Here is a 15,550-nt window from a genome sequence, read left to right as displayed (position 1 = left end):
AAAAAAAAGAAGATAAGATATGGCATGTACACAAAAAAAAAGAGAAAATACCACACATTTTACCTTTCACCATATGAATTCTAAACCTTGATATGGCTTGCTTTTTATGATATACAAGAAATTAATCCCTTCCATAATTAAGCAAGATTAAAATCAATCTGAAATCTGTCTTTAAGGAAAACAAGCTCTTTAGGACTCATGGCTGAAACTCCTCTACCGCTATCTCTTGGATCTTAAATATTTCTTACAGGAAGTTGACTTAAGAGCAAATATCCCAGATACCCCAAATATCTATGTGTATGTTTCCTGGTGAATCACTAATGCAAGTTGATTTATCATTTATATTTACTCAGGCTTGTGATTCTACTACTTATATAATACTCATGCCACTGCATATTATTAAAAAAAAAAGCCAGTGATCTCTAATAGCTGATAAAATCTTTTTTTTTAAAGTCTAGCTATTTAATTTGTAACCTTGCAATTACTAATTCAGACACCACTTTTAAGTCATGCATTTTGTCCTATAGAGTATAAACCTACAAAAATATGTCTCCAATAAAAGGGATTTTGAGAATGAGTAACATGTAAATTAAACAAGCAGTTTAACCTTATTTATAATACACATTTCAGTAATCATGGCTTACTTGTCTATACAGAAAGACAGAGGAATATGCTGCTAATATATAGTGACATTTTACAACTTCATGGGTTAGCTTTTATTCTTGTAAGTTTTGTTATATCTGTTGTTAAATACATTTCTAAATGTTCATTCTAGGAAAAATTATTTATTTTTAAATTAACTAAAACATATTTGCAGAAAGACAGCTACATACAATCTCAAAATAAGTCTGAAAAACATTTATTTTTTAAATCAAAGCACAGGAATTCCTTTATAAAATATTCAGTGTCTCTCTCCTACCTGTTATTAAAATTAGTGCAGTAAGTAAGATTTCTACAGCCCAGCTGACAAGGTTCTCGTACATCTGCTAAACAGGTCAACATGGAAACTTCAACTGCATTATACTCACAAAAGCGATCAAATTCTTGCCAGCTCTGTGAATTGCCCCAGCTCGTGCTATAAAGTTTAGTGCAGAGCTCTCTGAAAAAAACATAGAGATGAAGAAAATAAAATGAAAAGAACAGCAGGCACTCAGATATAGCAGAGCCCATAGCAGAGCCCATCACAGCAGAGCTGGTCACAACAGCCTATACTTGCCATAGAAGACTGTTTTAGAGCCCAGAAAGTCTGCAAGGGCATCCAAACATTGTGCTCAAAGAAAATAACCCCTCTTTGTGTTTTCCAAGTTTCCATTTTGCCTAAGAATGTGAACAAATCTTTGAGCTAGTAAGACTGAAAGACTTCAGAATATAAAACCATAATATCCAATAAAACTGTAATAGCTGGAAACCGAACTTATAACTTTGAGGTGAGAACTAGCCCAGCTAATTTTACTTGTAATAAATCTAGGTTGACATCATAATGAGCAACTTGTAATCCCATCCTTCAGCTTCAAATAACACTTTCTTCTCCTACAGAAATGACTGTCAAACAAAATACATTCCTTCTTTTGCGCAGATGTTTGAAACAGGGGTACTGTTTGTTGCTTTTGTTTGAGATGTTTCCTGGTGTCAGCAACAATCAACTCACTTTATTCACAGCAATATCCTACAAGCTGCCACTGTTCCCATCCCAGCTGAAGGTATGAAACTTCATTGTGCTATTAGATCTCCTTTGTGTTGAAAACTTGAAGGAAGGATCCATTTTTAGAACTCATTGTCAAAGCAAGTGAGTAGAAGATATTGTATCAACTGCCTATGCTACAACGTTCTAAGAAATAACAGCTCCAGGGCTCTACTACTAAACTCATTATTGATCCTGCTAATTAAGGATCTGTTGTTTAGTTACTGGAAACTTTTTTATCAAAGGAAGCAACAGCTCAGAAATCAAAGTTTGCAACTTATTTAGATATATTGATGCATTTAAAATGCAATCATCATCTGTTTTTAACGTGGACAGAAAATCACGCTAAACTAAAAATGCTTCTATAACAGTTTTTTGCAAGCATGCAACTATTTGCCGAAAACCTTTGGGGTTTTTTCAATGTTGGGATAGCTAGTTCCCTTATTTAATTACTAAATAACCTAGGTTATTTTTCATTGACAAAAATGAGAAGAGCACCTAGTAAGGAACACTGCTAAGGTTTTAACGTGAAGTAACCATACACTTGAGAGTTTGTCCTCTTGGCTCTGTTGAGTTCTGGTTAAGACCTCTTGACCAGAGGTTGCAATTGGTTATTATGACCACAAATATAGTATAGGTTTTGTTCACTTACTGCGTCTGCTGTAATAAGCCAGTGCTAAATGTGAGAAAGAGTTGAACCCTCTTACAGAAAGTATGTTTTGAGATATAAAGTATTGGACAGAATAACTATCTAAACCTGTATTTTTTCTCAGAATTCTAGAAATTTCTATCTGACATACATAGCAAGATTCAGGCAAAGGTCTGAAATGAGACAAATTCTGAAGGACTTTCACAATTGGAAAGGAGGGTAGTGAGATACTGACCTACATGTGGAAGAATTTGCTTTAGAACAGCAATGGAGCTTGGCTCCATCGAGGCCTGTTGAAGGTGGAGGGTGCACAGTGACTCCTGGGTGAACAGATCTTGAACTCTCAAGAAAACATTGCCAAAGTGGATCCTGAGGGAGGGGCATTGTTTTACAGCCTTCTATAAGTCCATCAACAATTTCAAGCTCTGTTTTCATTGACATTAAAATTCTTTTACAAGCAGTTTGACACGCATAATCTTCTGCTCTATCACAGCAATACAAGCCTGTTAAAAATTTAATAAATAATGGTCAAGCATACAACAACATTCAAAATGCATGGCATAACAGCCCTCAGAGAAAAAGTGCTTGAAGGGGGCTTCTTCCCCTCCAAAGAATCTCAAATAACATTGCTTCTCTAAAATGCATACAGACCAACTATGGAAAAAAAAAGAACACAAAATCAGTATGTAAAACTTAAAAATAAATAAAAATCAACAATGCACCTAAACCCAAAACTTATCAGTATAGAAATTCATATAATTACAGTTATAACACAGAAATGCATTAATACAATTTATACAATAGTCTTATACAATAACACATTTTATATAAAATGTACATACAGTCCTCATTTTTAGTATCTTTTATAAGTTTCAGTAAAGAAGGATTTTTTTATACTTACTATCTGTAGGATTTCTCATTGGATATGACTGTGTATAGTTGTTCACACAGTGTATAAGCTGAGGGCTAATAGATGCACAGTAATTTTCAACTGCTTTAATTTGTGAAGGACCAGGAGAAGAGTCTGTCCGAAAAATTGCTTGACAATATTCCCGGCAGTTTGTGTGATGACCTGCGTAACTGCAACAGACTGACCCCACTGGGGAAGCAAACAAACATAGAAAATGTATGGGTTCCTATGCAGAGAAATGAAGAAGTGAGCATGACTGTACAACACACAATGATGCTCAAGCTAGTACCGTGGGGAAAAAAAAATAAAAAAATGCTATGCTCTATTAAAATACCTTTGTCTACAAAATGACTGGAAATATCTGTAACTAGCCAAATTACATTTCCTTGTTTGGCAGAAGAAAAAAGTCACTAAAGCTGCCTTGAACTCAAGTTCAAGAGACCAGCGAGCCAGCTGAATCTTATCTTCAGCTATTCTGTTCTTATTTAAAGTAACCAGACTTGTCCTACAATTGAATTATTAGAGAAATACTACTAATAAACAAATAAATATGAAAGTAGTATCATTCAAAAAAACCAGAGAGATGGTAATATGATTCACCCATTTTTGGTATGTTGTTAAATATATATAATAGTTCTTGAGAACTATTTCTACTAGATTGAATTCTGAGACACTGATTTCATTTTATATAGACAGATATCAGGCAATAAAACACTTGCATGGTTCTTCACAATTTCAACTCTGCATTTAATTTTGTTACTTAGCACTCATCAAATGAACAAAGCAGAAAGAAAAAATGACAGAAAAGACAAATACAAATACAGAAATTAAAAACTGATGTAAATGATATCACAGAATATGCAGAGTTGGAAGGGACCCACCAAGGATCATTGAGCCCAACTCCTCCCTTAATCACTTGACTAAGACAATTTATGCATGTGGTTTGTCCTTCTATGGAACTGAATCCCTGTGTTTGTGTAAATGTACACCTCCACAATTTCTTACATTTTAGAGAAAAAAGGATAGAATGATATAAAAGATAAACAAAACAAACTATTATATACTTACTTTCATTTCTGTTAATACAACTAAAGAGAGCATTCTGAAATCAAAACAAAAACAGTGTTACAAGCCAGAAAACTTTGAATAAATATTTGTGTCCAGTCATTTTTGATAATGAGCGAATAAATCTTTTGTATTATTTGCTCCAATTGGATTGGATTAAAACAAAAACACTATACAAACAGTGAAACCAGGAAATCAAAAGATCAGGGGTCACTTGAGTTCTGTGTGTACTCATAATAAATAAATACTCAAGATAAATAGTCAAGCAAGCAAATAAATTGGAAGACTTTCCTGGACTAACTTAAAAACAGAATGCTATATTAGGGTGTCCCAATATGTTTGGTTGGTTGGTTTGGGGTTTTTTTAAGGACAACAATTTTAAAGATTCTATGTGAAAAAAAAAAGAACTCTACACAGATGCATACATGCAAATAGAACATCTCAACACAACAACTCCACAACAATACACCTTAAATGCTAAAGCACGCAGTCAACTCCCTCAAACTGCAGCCAAAAGGCACAGCTTGGGGAACATACATATTAAATGACAGAAAAAGGGAGATGCACACACCCTGCTGGTTTGTTTCATAGGTCTCTAATCCACAGAGCAATCATAGAATGGTTTGAGTTGCAAGAGACCTTTAAAGGTCATCTAGTCCAACCCCCTGACATGGGCAGGGACGCTTTCCACCTGACCAGGTTGCTCAAACACCCATCCAATGGGGTCTTGAACACTTACAGGGATGGGGCACCCACAGCCTCTCTGGGAAACCTGTTCCAGTGCCTCATCACCTTCATCGTAAAAAAATGTCTTCTTTATACCTAGTCTGAATCTACCTTCTCTTAATTTATAATCATTAACCCTCATCACAACAAGCCCTGCCAAGAAGTTTGTCCCCAGCTTTCTTGTAGGCCCCTTTAGGCACTGGAAGTTGTCATAAGGTCACAAGGTGTTCCACCTCTCTTATCATCTTTGTGGCCCTCCTCTGGACCTGTTCCAACAGGTCCACAACCTTCCTGTGCTAAGAACTCCAGACCTGGATGCAGTACTCCAGGATGGGACTTCACCAGAGCAGAGCAGAGGGGTAAAATCACCTCCCTCAAGACTACTGAACTCTTGCCCAAAACAACCAGTCTTTACCTCACTGAAAAGGTACATTTCTTAAAAAAATTAGATACTGCATATAAGCTTTCTGTACCTCTATGAAAAGATGAAGTCACGAGCTTGAAATTCCAAAATGTAGTTGCCAATTATCAAAGACTTTAAAATTACATGATTGTGAAATAGAAGAGATATTTGAACTACCTCCACACCTGATCTCTACACTTGTCAGAACACCAGATTATAAAAAGTGATCAAATACATTAAGGTACATTGACAAAATGCAATCCCCATCTTCATAAAGTTTCTGATCTCCATTTCCCCTATCCCTATCATTAAACAAAATTGCGTTTTACACAGAAGAGAGAATCTAGAGAAGAAAACAGAAACACCGTCAGATTAATCCACAAACATAATGTGGCATTAAATCTTGCTTCAGTACAGGAAAGTACCAGATATGCTACTACCTCTACCTAAGACAAGGAAGAGAGCTCAAAATGCAGACTTAGTTTAAGCTCTGTAGTTCATTAGATTATGCATGTATGTTAGTTACTAGTATTTACCGCATTGCAGAGAAGTGGCTATCCCAAATAATCTTTGGGGTATTTTTGTGAAAATCTGCCAGGGATGGGCAGGGTTCAAGACCAGGTTGGATGGGACATTGAGCATCCTTATTTTCCCCACTGCAGACTAGGTAGGGTTACAGAGAAAAGTGAATATCAAAGTGATCAAATCTCCCAGTGGCTAACTCATAAGAATACCAGTCACTGCAACATCAGAATGCTGAGGATTTCCTCTCCACCAGCTCGCTCACATTCAGTCATGCTGAGTATAGAAGGGCAAATACGGAATGTATCTCTCTTCTCAGCAGCAGCACAAACAAGCAGTCTCATGTCTACAAGGCAGTTTCAGTACACAATTCACACTTTCCCTTTCCCTTACCTTCAGAGGCATCTTACAGCCTGACACCAGAATCAGTAAATACTGTAAAGTCTGAACTTCTTATTCCATTGAAGCGCTGCTCAGTAAGCAAGTGTATTCCACTAGAGAACCAGAGAATTTGACAATCTCGCTTTCCCTTTTTTAATTTTGCTCATGAAAGTTTTCTGACTACCTCAGGAAAAACATGATTCTTTTTAAAATGTTCTTTATTTTCATAGCTATCTTCATTCTCTTTTCTGTTGTTCATTTAAGAGTAAACACTTCAGAACAGAGACTGGTTCTCTATGCATGAATTAGCATTCAAATGAATTAACTTTCCTGCATGTATAGTTCTGATGAAAATCTGAAGAGCTAAAAGAATTATTTACTGTACCAAAAGATTGAAGATTCACATTTTATATTAGATTTGAAAAACTTCAAGCCTTGATGTTTCAGTGTGTATCATGTCATTAATGATGTTATTTTATGCTGTAATTTAAATCCCAAGTTCCAACTTGCCAATTACTTTTTATGCCACGTAAATCATATTGCTACCATCCTGTTTTCTATAGTCTCTATTACATCACCTTTTGGATAATATCTTTTTAGATAGTGAAATAACAGTTAAGCACAAGATTTTGAAGAGGACAGTCCCAATACTGTAATGATCAGCATAAAATTTCTTCTATTAAAAGTCAGAAATTAATTTAAACCTTGGATAAGTCATGGTAGATGTGGCACTGAAATAATGACCCTAAGAGAATAAACACAAATCTAACTTGAAAATTTAAGTTATTTTTCCATGAACAGCAACTACTTATAATTTTAGTGATCATGAAAAAGGAACAGGTCTATAGAGTACACTTCACACAAAAATTGAAAAATCTGCCTTACATAAAAAAAAAACAAACCCCAAACTTCACAAAGTAACAATTCAGACATTTTATTTTCATTCCAAGAATATCCCCTACCAAATTTTAGATCTTTTCTCCCAAAAGCATGGATACTGCATAATTTCTATGAGACTAAGAATGAATTTGCAGCAACATTCCTCATCCCAGTAGCAACTTTTCATCCGATTAACTTTAGATTTTCCCTCTTTACAACACACAAAGCAAATCATGTAATTCATCCATCTGTTTAACACAGATGAGGGACAAGAAAATTAAGGGAAAAAGAACATGTAGACAGAGTCACCATCCTACATCTGTAAAGAATAGATTCATACTGTTGCCTAAAGGCTCATGTAATTTTTACAGCACCACACATCCTTCTCTATGGATGCCAGGCACTGGTCATCAGAAAGGCACTGTTTTGATGTGGCCACCCGGTTTCTTTGGGACCTTTCATATATGAAAAGAGAAACAACTGTCAGATAGGAGTTGCCATGCACAACATCTCTCTGACCCAAAACTGACTGTCCTCAGAAGCTGTTGGAATTAGACTTCTCCACACCCACCCTGTATCAAGCACTAGAAGGTGGCATACAAACCAGCCAGGTAGAAAGCAACACCATAACTTTACTACTTAATGCACTGGGACTGTAGAGGCTGCTGAAAAGTCTGAAGTCCCTCTGTCATGGTTACACCCAAGTAGTTGATCACACTGTTAGCACAAACAATACTTAGATTTATACTGTAATGCTGCAATAAACTCAGATAAAAACTGTCATGATATTTAAAAATTGAATGATACAAAAAAGTGATTAAAAAGCAGTTCAGGCCAGTGTCAGTGGCCCTGTTAGCTCAAGGGACACAGAAGAGAGGAGAATGTTGAGGAGATTAAGGTGTCTACTAATGTTCCTACTCTAAGGAAGGGTTTGAGTTGAGACAAAATTATCTTCTCACAGCAATTTTACACACCAATTTCATATAGGCAGGATGCCCTAACCAGATAGTAAGTATTCTTCTTATTTTAGAAGTATTTTAAAACTGTAGTTCCACAGACTGCTGAATTGCTGTAATTGTCCTTGTATTTCTGTTAGGAGGAGGTGGTCTTACTTCTCTTTTCTACCTTGTTTACAACTCTTCTGTCCCTGTTCCCAGTTGTACAGTCTTATGTATGCCTTTACATCACCTTTACATCATCTTCTCATGACCTGATCTTTCTCAGTAGCCCTGCTGAAAACTCATGTTTCTCATCTCCTAGTGTTTTAATTTACCAATTTCAACAGGCAACACTAAGCTAGAATAAAATAGAACAATCTTTTTTTAGATACCATCTTTTAGAAGGACCTGCCAGATGCCAGACGTAAGAAGTATATTTGTAGGGCTAGCATTGGGAGGGAATATGTGTGGAAAAATTGCAGTTGCAGAAAGGCACAGGAAGAACTTCAGCTGCACTGAGTTATTACAGCAACTCACCATATTTCACAAAACTGTAAGTGCCTGTAGCCACCACAGAATACAGTGTCAGTGAGGGTGCTGACTTTGCTTTTTGTGTAGGTCTGGATAACTGTTCAGTTACCCAAAAAGTACAGGTACACATGTGAGGAGTGTAGCTATAGAGACATGAGGGAATATAAAACAAGAATTAATGTCTAATCATCTGTTTGTAAATAAAGCTGGTAACAGCATCAGACAGGCAGTCTGATTTGAATTACTAACCATAATTTCATTTTAGAACACAAGGTTGATGCCTATCTCTAATAAAGTAGTTCTCATATTTAAGAAATCACAAGCTTTTTTTCCCACTCAAGCATCCTTCTGCTATTGAACTGTCAGAACAGAAAGAGAGAGAAAACAAAGCAAAAGAGAGATACAGGCAAGGAAAATCAAACCTAAATCAACCAACCAAACACAAACACCAAAAGAGGAGAAAAGGATGTTCTTTTTAAAAGAACAACCAAGTCATCAAGATTTAGGAAAATGAGGGTAAAAAGTCAATACTGTGCACATACTCCATTTTCAACTTGTGTTGAATATTAAATTACTAAGTGAACAAAGATGTCAATATTGAAATTTCTAAAACAAAACCATAATGATTTGTTTTACTGGTGCATTAATCCCATCTTCCAGACTTCTCTTTTTTTTTAAAGACAGATGTTTCTGAAACTGGTTATTAAAGTCAGTGACACTATAAGCAGAAGGAGTGGAAAGTGGCAGGCAGACATGGGCAACAGAACCATGTACACCTTAAAGGAAAAAGTCTCAAAGATTTTTTTTTGGTGTTATGAAAATTGAAAAAGGCTACTGAGGTTTATCCACCAGAAAACATTGTTCAGTCTTCCTCACCAGAACCCTCTTGAAGAAAGATTTTAGCCAGTACTGCAGGACCTAACTGGTTTCGCTCTTTTTGGAGCTCATCAGCTGCAGGTAACGGCTCAAAAACCAAAATGCACACACCCAAACACAAACAGCACAGAACATTTTGCTGAAGGAAGAAGTCCTCTGCATTGTATGACATGCTTTCATATTACAAGCACATTTATTCTAAATGGCTGCCTCTTCTGTTTTGAATGAAAAACAACAGCGAAGCTGCTCTTTCACACCAGAAATTAAAGAGTATTCTGCTAAAACCCCAAAAAAGATTATTTTCTTCCCTAAAAAGTATCATGGTATCTGTATGCTACTAACTTTGGCAGAAAAATAAGTTTAGTACTGTCAGCTTGGGCAACCTAACCACAGCAAATATTTGAATCTAGATCCTATCCAATTAAGGCCATCTTAATTTTTAAGTATTATCTACAGTTAACAAATTCACTAGTAATTTATTAAATTTAATTAAATACACTCTATGCAATGAAAACCACACTAATCTCTCCTTGACTTCATTTAATCTTCAAATTTATTGATAGAAAATAACTGATGACATACTAAGGTTTAGTGGAGTCAGCTGAAGTGTCAAATGCTGGTGAACATTCTAAGAAGTTTAAAAGCTTGCAGTAATTAACAAGGCCAAGATTTTCAATTATGTAAGCAAGTGAAGAAGTGAGAACACTTGCACACTAAGGTAGAACAAAATCAGTGCAACTTAAATTTTGGCAAGATCATTGAGTGCTCTATCAACCTTCTTTGAACAGCAGAGAAGAGAGACAAAAGGAACCAGCAGATGACAACATTATCTACAATGTGTCAGAGTCCATCCTGAATTCCTAAAACAGTACTTCCAGAGGCCACACACACTCCAAATGCCTTAGTAGTTCATTAAAACTGTTTAGGAACCTTCAGCTAAACAATGTCCTAAACAGTTCCTTATTATCTATTGTCTCTGAGCAATTAGATACAGGCTAAAAACTGCTGACTGCATTTTTCAGCAGCAGTAATTAGTAGTCAGCATAAAGCAGGATCATATGACCCTAGACGATAAGACAAGCCACTACTGTAGCAGAGTAAGTACTTCTCTGAATTACAGCACTTGAAGCTGCAGACATTGCATTTGAAGTTTCTGTGTTTAAAAAACTGTAAAAAACCAAAGTCAGATTAGGCTAAAGAGTGCTCAAATCTGTGAGAGCAAAAATACCTTCAAACAGTACAGAGATATGAAAAGCATTCACTACCGTGCATCAAAACTAGTTTTAAGAGTAGAAGTCAAATAACTGGTGACATTCCCAGTTGTATTTTGACTGCTTGGCCGATGTTAATAGTGCTCAACTGCAGTAAAGCTCTCACAGTGCCAAATTAACCAGAGAAGTTTGAATGTCTTATTCGGAACACATGATGTAAAAACCGGAGTTCTTAGTGTGCAGAGAGGTGAATTCACAGTATGCAGCGTACAGACTCAAGAGCTGCAATCTAATGGAAATTTTAGTGCTACCCGTATTCCATGTAGTCTTTTAAAAAAACTGACCCTCCACTTTGCATGAAACTTTTAAAATACGAAAATCAGAAAATCCTACATACAATCCATACCGTCTCCACTTCTTTTTTTCTTCTTTCTTTGACTATTACCTACCTTCTTTATAGAGGAAGATGAACAGGATAGCAGAAAGCTGGAAGAAGTAGTGAAAGATAAGAGAGCTGAGATACATAGAACTAGAGGAAAAATGAAGATGACAAAATGAGTATCTGAGAGGCAGAAGATGGGAAAAAGGACTATCAGAAAAAATTCTTCAAAAGAAGGCAAATAAAATATCTTTTGGTAACACTTAAAAATACTCAGCAAGTTGTGTTAAATTTATCCATTTCTGTATGCAGTGCTACTTGAAAATAAAAGCTGTTTAACAGGACATGCACTCTTCAATGCACTGATCAAAAATTAATAGCTTATTCCAACACGATTCTTTTCTAAAATGTGTAAAATCTCCAAATTAAAAGAAACATACATATTTACAGTAAAAGTAACCCAGAAACATATGATCAGCAGAAAAAGCATCTTCAATTAATCTTGTGAAAAGCTGGCACATCAATGCTAAAGTGATTCTGCTACTATACAACCTGAGACTCCGCTTAGCAACTTCAAAACTTGGTGGCGCCTCCTGCTTGGAGTTTGTTTTTCTTCACTGCTCTGAACCCTATGTTCTACCCTTGAAGACTTACCTCATTCTTCACACTCACTAACAGTGGAAGATGAAGGGTAACTCATGAAGTTGCTTCCCTAATTCCAAAAGATGACAGATAAGTACTACGCAGAGTTCAGTCAACTATTCTAGGCCAGCTTGTGAAAATCCTCCGGGAAATCATTACGTGAGTATATAAGAAAGTTAAGAAAGCTGGTAAGTTACAAAAGTGTTTACTAAAAAGGGAATTACACTTTTACACCCTTAATTAATCTAGTTTTTACTTTTATGTCATGTACTTATATATTAAATACCTCAGCAACAGACTTGAGAGCTGATGAACAAGCACTATGATCTATACTGTGAACTAATTCTCAAGTTGGATCCTCATTTTTAGCAAAGTATGAATTCTTAAACACAAAGGCAAACACAGTATATATGACATTGTATTTATGTGATTCACGAGCTGTTTCTGATCTCATGTCACCTCTTTCAGTTTGAAGTAGCCGCTTCTTCCCCAGTTCAGTGTCTTCCCCAGCCAACCCCACCGAATGCAAAGTACGGTACTGGTCACAGACACAGAAGCTATTCACAGACTACAGAAGGAGCAGGACACACACACCAAAGCACCAGGAACTTTTTTTTTTTTTTTTTTTTTCAAGAAAGGAGAAAGAATGTCTAGGGTGTGGGAAACTGCAGGTTCCCTCCAGAAGTATTTTGTGGAATCTCCTATCTTGGGCAAAACATCCTTGAACTTTATACAACCAAGGAGTCTCTTGAGAGCATTGTAAGTACAACTTTTTGTCCCTTAAGCTCAGACACATAGTAATACCCATTGTCATAGAAAACTCTGTAACAACAAATGAACTACCACATCAGATACTTAATTTCTGTCCCTGACACACTATTTGTACCTACTACACCTAGTCCTCTTAATTATAAAAGTTCTTTCCTTCTCCACCAGCCTGAAGACTGATTCCTTCTACTATAATTTTTCTCCCTCTCTTTCTCTTTTAGTGTTGCAGAGATAGAAAGCATTAAGGTTTTCTGTACAACAACAGCAAGATCACTCTTGATTAATTGCAAGGAACCCACTTTTCAAACTTCCAGATAAAAACTGGTAAAGTAAATAAGATGACTATCACCATTTTGAAGTCATTCTTTTTTCTCTTACCTTTCCTCTCACGTTCTCCTTCAACCCATATTGGCCAACCTCCTACAGCAATGCAGAAAACCAGAAAAAAAGAAGGAAACAGACCAGCATAACAGAGGAGAAGCTTGGCAGATGTTGAGAGTATAGCATATCATAGCATGACAGGAGACAGAACTACTTAAAATGAAAATTCATTTTTAAGAGAACAACCTATACCTAAGTTCAACAATGAAGAGTCTAGGAAAATACTCTGTAGATTGTTTAGATAAAAGGACCAAAGGAAAAATAAAATAAAATAAAAAAGCAATTTACCACTTCCTGGAAAAAAACAGGAAAGCTGCTCCAATTCTGCTCAAATCAAGAGAACAGAAAATTGTCTGATATCCTGAATTGTTGATTATGAGCAGAACTGATGCAGGACTACCTAATTCAGGGCAGAAGGAAATGGGGCAGGAGGAATCTGATTCTCAACTAAGAAACAGATCAAAAGAAAAGCAGTCCTAGCAGAATAGCAATTCTACACACTGTGTTAAAAAGAACACAGGTAAAGGTAGATTTTTGAAGATACCCTGATAATTAATTCTATGAGCAGACAGTAAAAATAATTGCAAGCATTAACAGTTTCACTGATGTTACAAAAGAGTTATATATTTGAAATGTTTTACATTAAGATACTTAAAAGGCTACTCTTTCCTAAATTTATTTCTTTAGGTCACTTTTAAGCTGACTCTCTCACTGTTGAAGCTGAAAAGTTTCTGACAGAATGAATGATCACAATGAATGCTGACTTTGATCAAAACTCCTATGAAATAAACTTTCTTGGAAGCCATGTCTCCAGTTTGAAAGTTGCAACTTTTTCATTGAAACTAAGATATAAAAACCAAGATCTTTTTACAGAGGACACTTACACTTTTACAAAAAATGTACGGAGAGGTGATTTACATTTGGATGAAAATGAGCATATCCAGAAATATGATTATAACAAGACAGGACTTTCCCTCTTCTACAGTATACTTTTTACAGAATTTATAAAACCATTGATTTTTAGTCAGATATGTTCAGACACAAACACATACCTCATATTCCTTCCTGCAGACCTTTAAAACATCATTTTTTGCAGAAGCCTGAAAGACAGATAAATTTCTCCATTTGTAGCAGAAAATAATAAAATCATGTTGCAAAATAAAGACAATTCTACCTTTACACTAACTATGACAACCATGGGTTCATGGTCGATTTAAATGTTCCTTTAAGAACCTAAAGAACGCATCTAAAGCTTTTTTAAAAAAAAGCAGAAACCATGACTGTCAATACATTTAATTAAAAACCAAAACTTCCTATTTCTGCACCAAGTTAGTTGATACAAAGCAAGTTTGTTTTTGTGAAAGGTTTATCAGATAGAGCAGAACACAGGAAGTATTTAGGAAACGGAAGAACTTGAGCATAAAGATCTCCCTATTTTGCATGCTAATGTCCCTTTCCCATCTCCTTTCTCTTGCATGTACAGTACTATGGTTCCTACTGTCAAATTGAATTGCAGAAATTCTCCCTTCAAACTGCAGATCAGTTTGTTCTATAGAGTATTTCGTGCTCCTTTTTCATATGGCAGATATTCAAAACTATTATTACTACTAACGTGTTACTTCAATAATTTAAAATACCTGGGTAAAGTCCGACCTTGGACCTATATCACCTTCTTCAAAATGCCTTCAAAACCCCCTCAAGTTTCAAGAACCAAAATTAAAACCCAAATATTTCCCATTATCCCTAATATTTGGGAAGTATTGGTATATGAGTATAAATGAAAATAATAGAAAATGTTTTAACCAGAGTCTGCTAAAGTACAAAATACAGCCAAGATTCTGAGACAGCAGAGTCTGCAATCAAATGATACAGCATCTGATTCAGAGAATAATAAGAAATGATGTAACAATCATAAGATCAAATTAAAAGCAGAATTTCATAGGGCACTGCAATAAACAGAAGTGTTTTAATCAGGTCTGGAAAACACTTAAACATTAAGACAAATTCGAAAACTTTGATAGAAAATGAATTTGACAACAAATACATGTATCTTATTTTCAGAAGATCAAAAGTACCCAGTTTGTTTACTCACTCCTCATCTCTTTATCACACTGCTCTGGGTACTCATGGCTCATCTCTTGTCATATAGTTCTAATGCTATGCTTTCAGGTGAAAGTAGCATTGGGTTTTTTTATGACAACAATTTACAGTAGGCTGCTGGGTCAAGATTAAGACACAACTGTGAATGTGCTCCACAACTGAGATGCAAGGATGATGATAGATAAGAGTATGCTCTTCAATTCTGAAGATATTCTTATATATTTGGGGGGAAAAAATAATCCCAAAATTATTCACACATTTTTAATAAAAAGGTAATTTCTAAATGTAGGTATTATGCTTAAAACTTTTACTTGACAAAAATACTGTTACTATTAACACCAAAAAACCCCTTTCTTCCAAAAACCTCTTTGAAGAGACAGAAAAATCTATTTGGGGCAGTAACTACAACGTGGCATCACTAAACATGACCCTGCAAAGAAAGAGACCCTAGAAACAGCCATACATTGCCTTCCACTCAGCATTATTTTAAAGTAACAACTTTTACGTA

At 35.6% G+C, this 15,550-nt stretch overlaps 1 protein-coding gene across 2 annotated transcripts in view; it reads right to left on the bottom strand.

Annotated features, from left to right (window-relative positions):
- The window catches only part of RECK (reversion inducing cysteine rich protein with kazal motifs), a 51,493-nt gene that overhangs the window by 18,544 nt on the left and 17,399 nt on the right, over positions 1-15,550 (bottom strand). Inside the window, exons 6-11 of one of the 2 annotated variants that reach the window (XM_027721523.2) lie at positions 13,995-14,042; positions 12,940-12,981; positions 4,309-4,342; positions 3,232-3,429; positions 2,566-2,833; positions 920-1,099 (exon numbers count right to left, since the gene is read on the bottom strand). In XM_027721523.2, coding sequence (XP_027577324.1) covers positions 920-1,099; positions 2,566-2,833; positions 3,232-3,429; positions 4,309-4,342; positions 12,940-12,981; positions 13,995-14,042 — 770 coding nt within the window. The remainder of the gene's footprint in view (positions 1-919; positions 1,100-2,565; positions 2,834-3,231; positions 3,430-4,308; positions 4,343-12,939; positions 12,982-13,994; positions 14,043-15,550) is intronic. The other variant, XM_027721524.2, reaches the window with a different exon arrangement.

The sequence above is a fragment of the Pipra filicauda genome, unplaced genomic scaffold (assembly GCF_003945595.2).
Source record: "Pipra filicauda isolate LSUMZ 115617 unplaced genomic scaffold, ASM394559v2 scaffold155_size1731166_pilon, whole genome shotgun sequence".
NCBI classification, from domain to species: domain Eukaryota; kingdom Metazoa; phylum Chordata; class Aves; order Passeriformes; family Pipridae; genus Pipra; species Pipra filicauda.
Note: the sequence above shows the minus strand (reverse complement) of the source record. Positions and strands in the feature narration are given on the sequence as shown.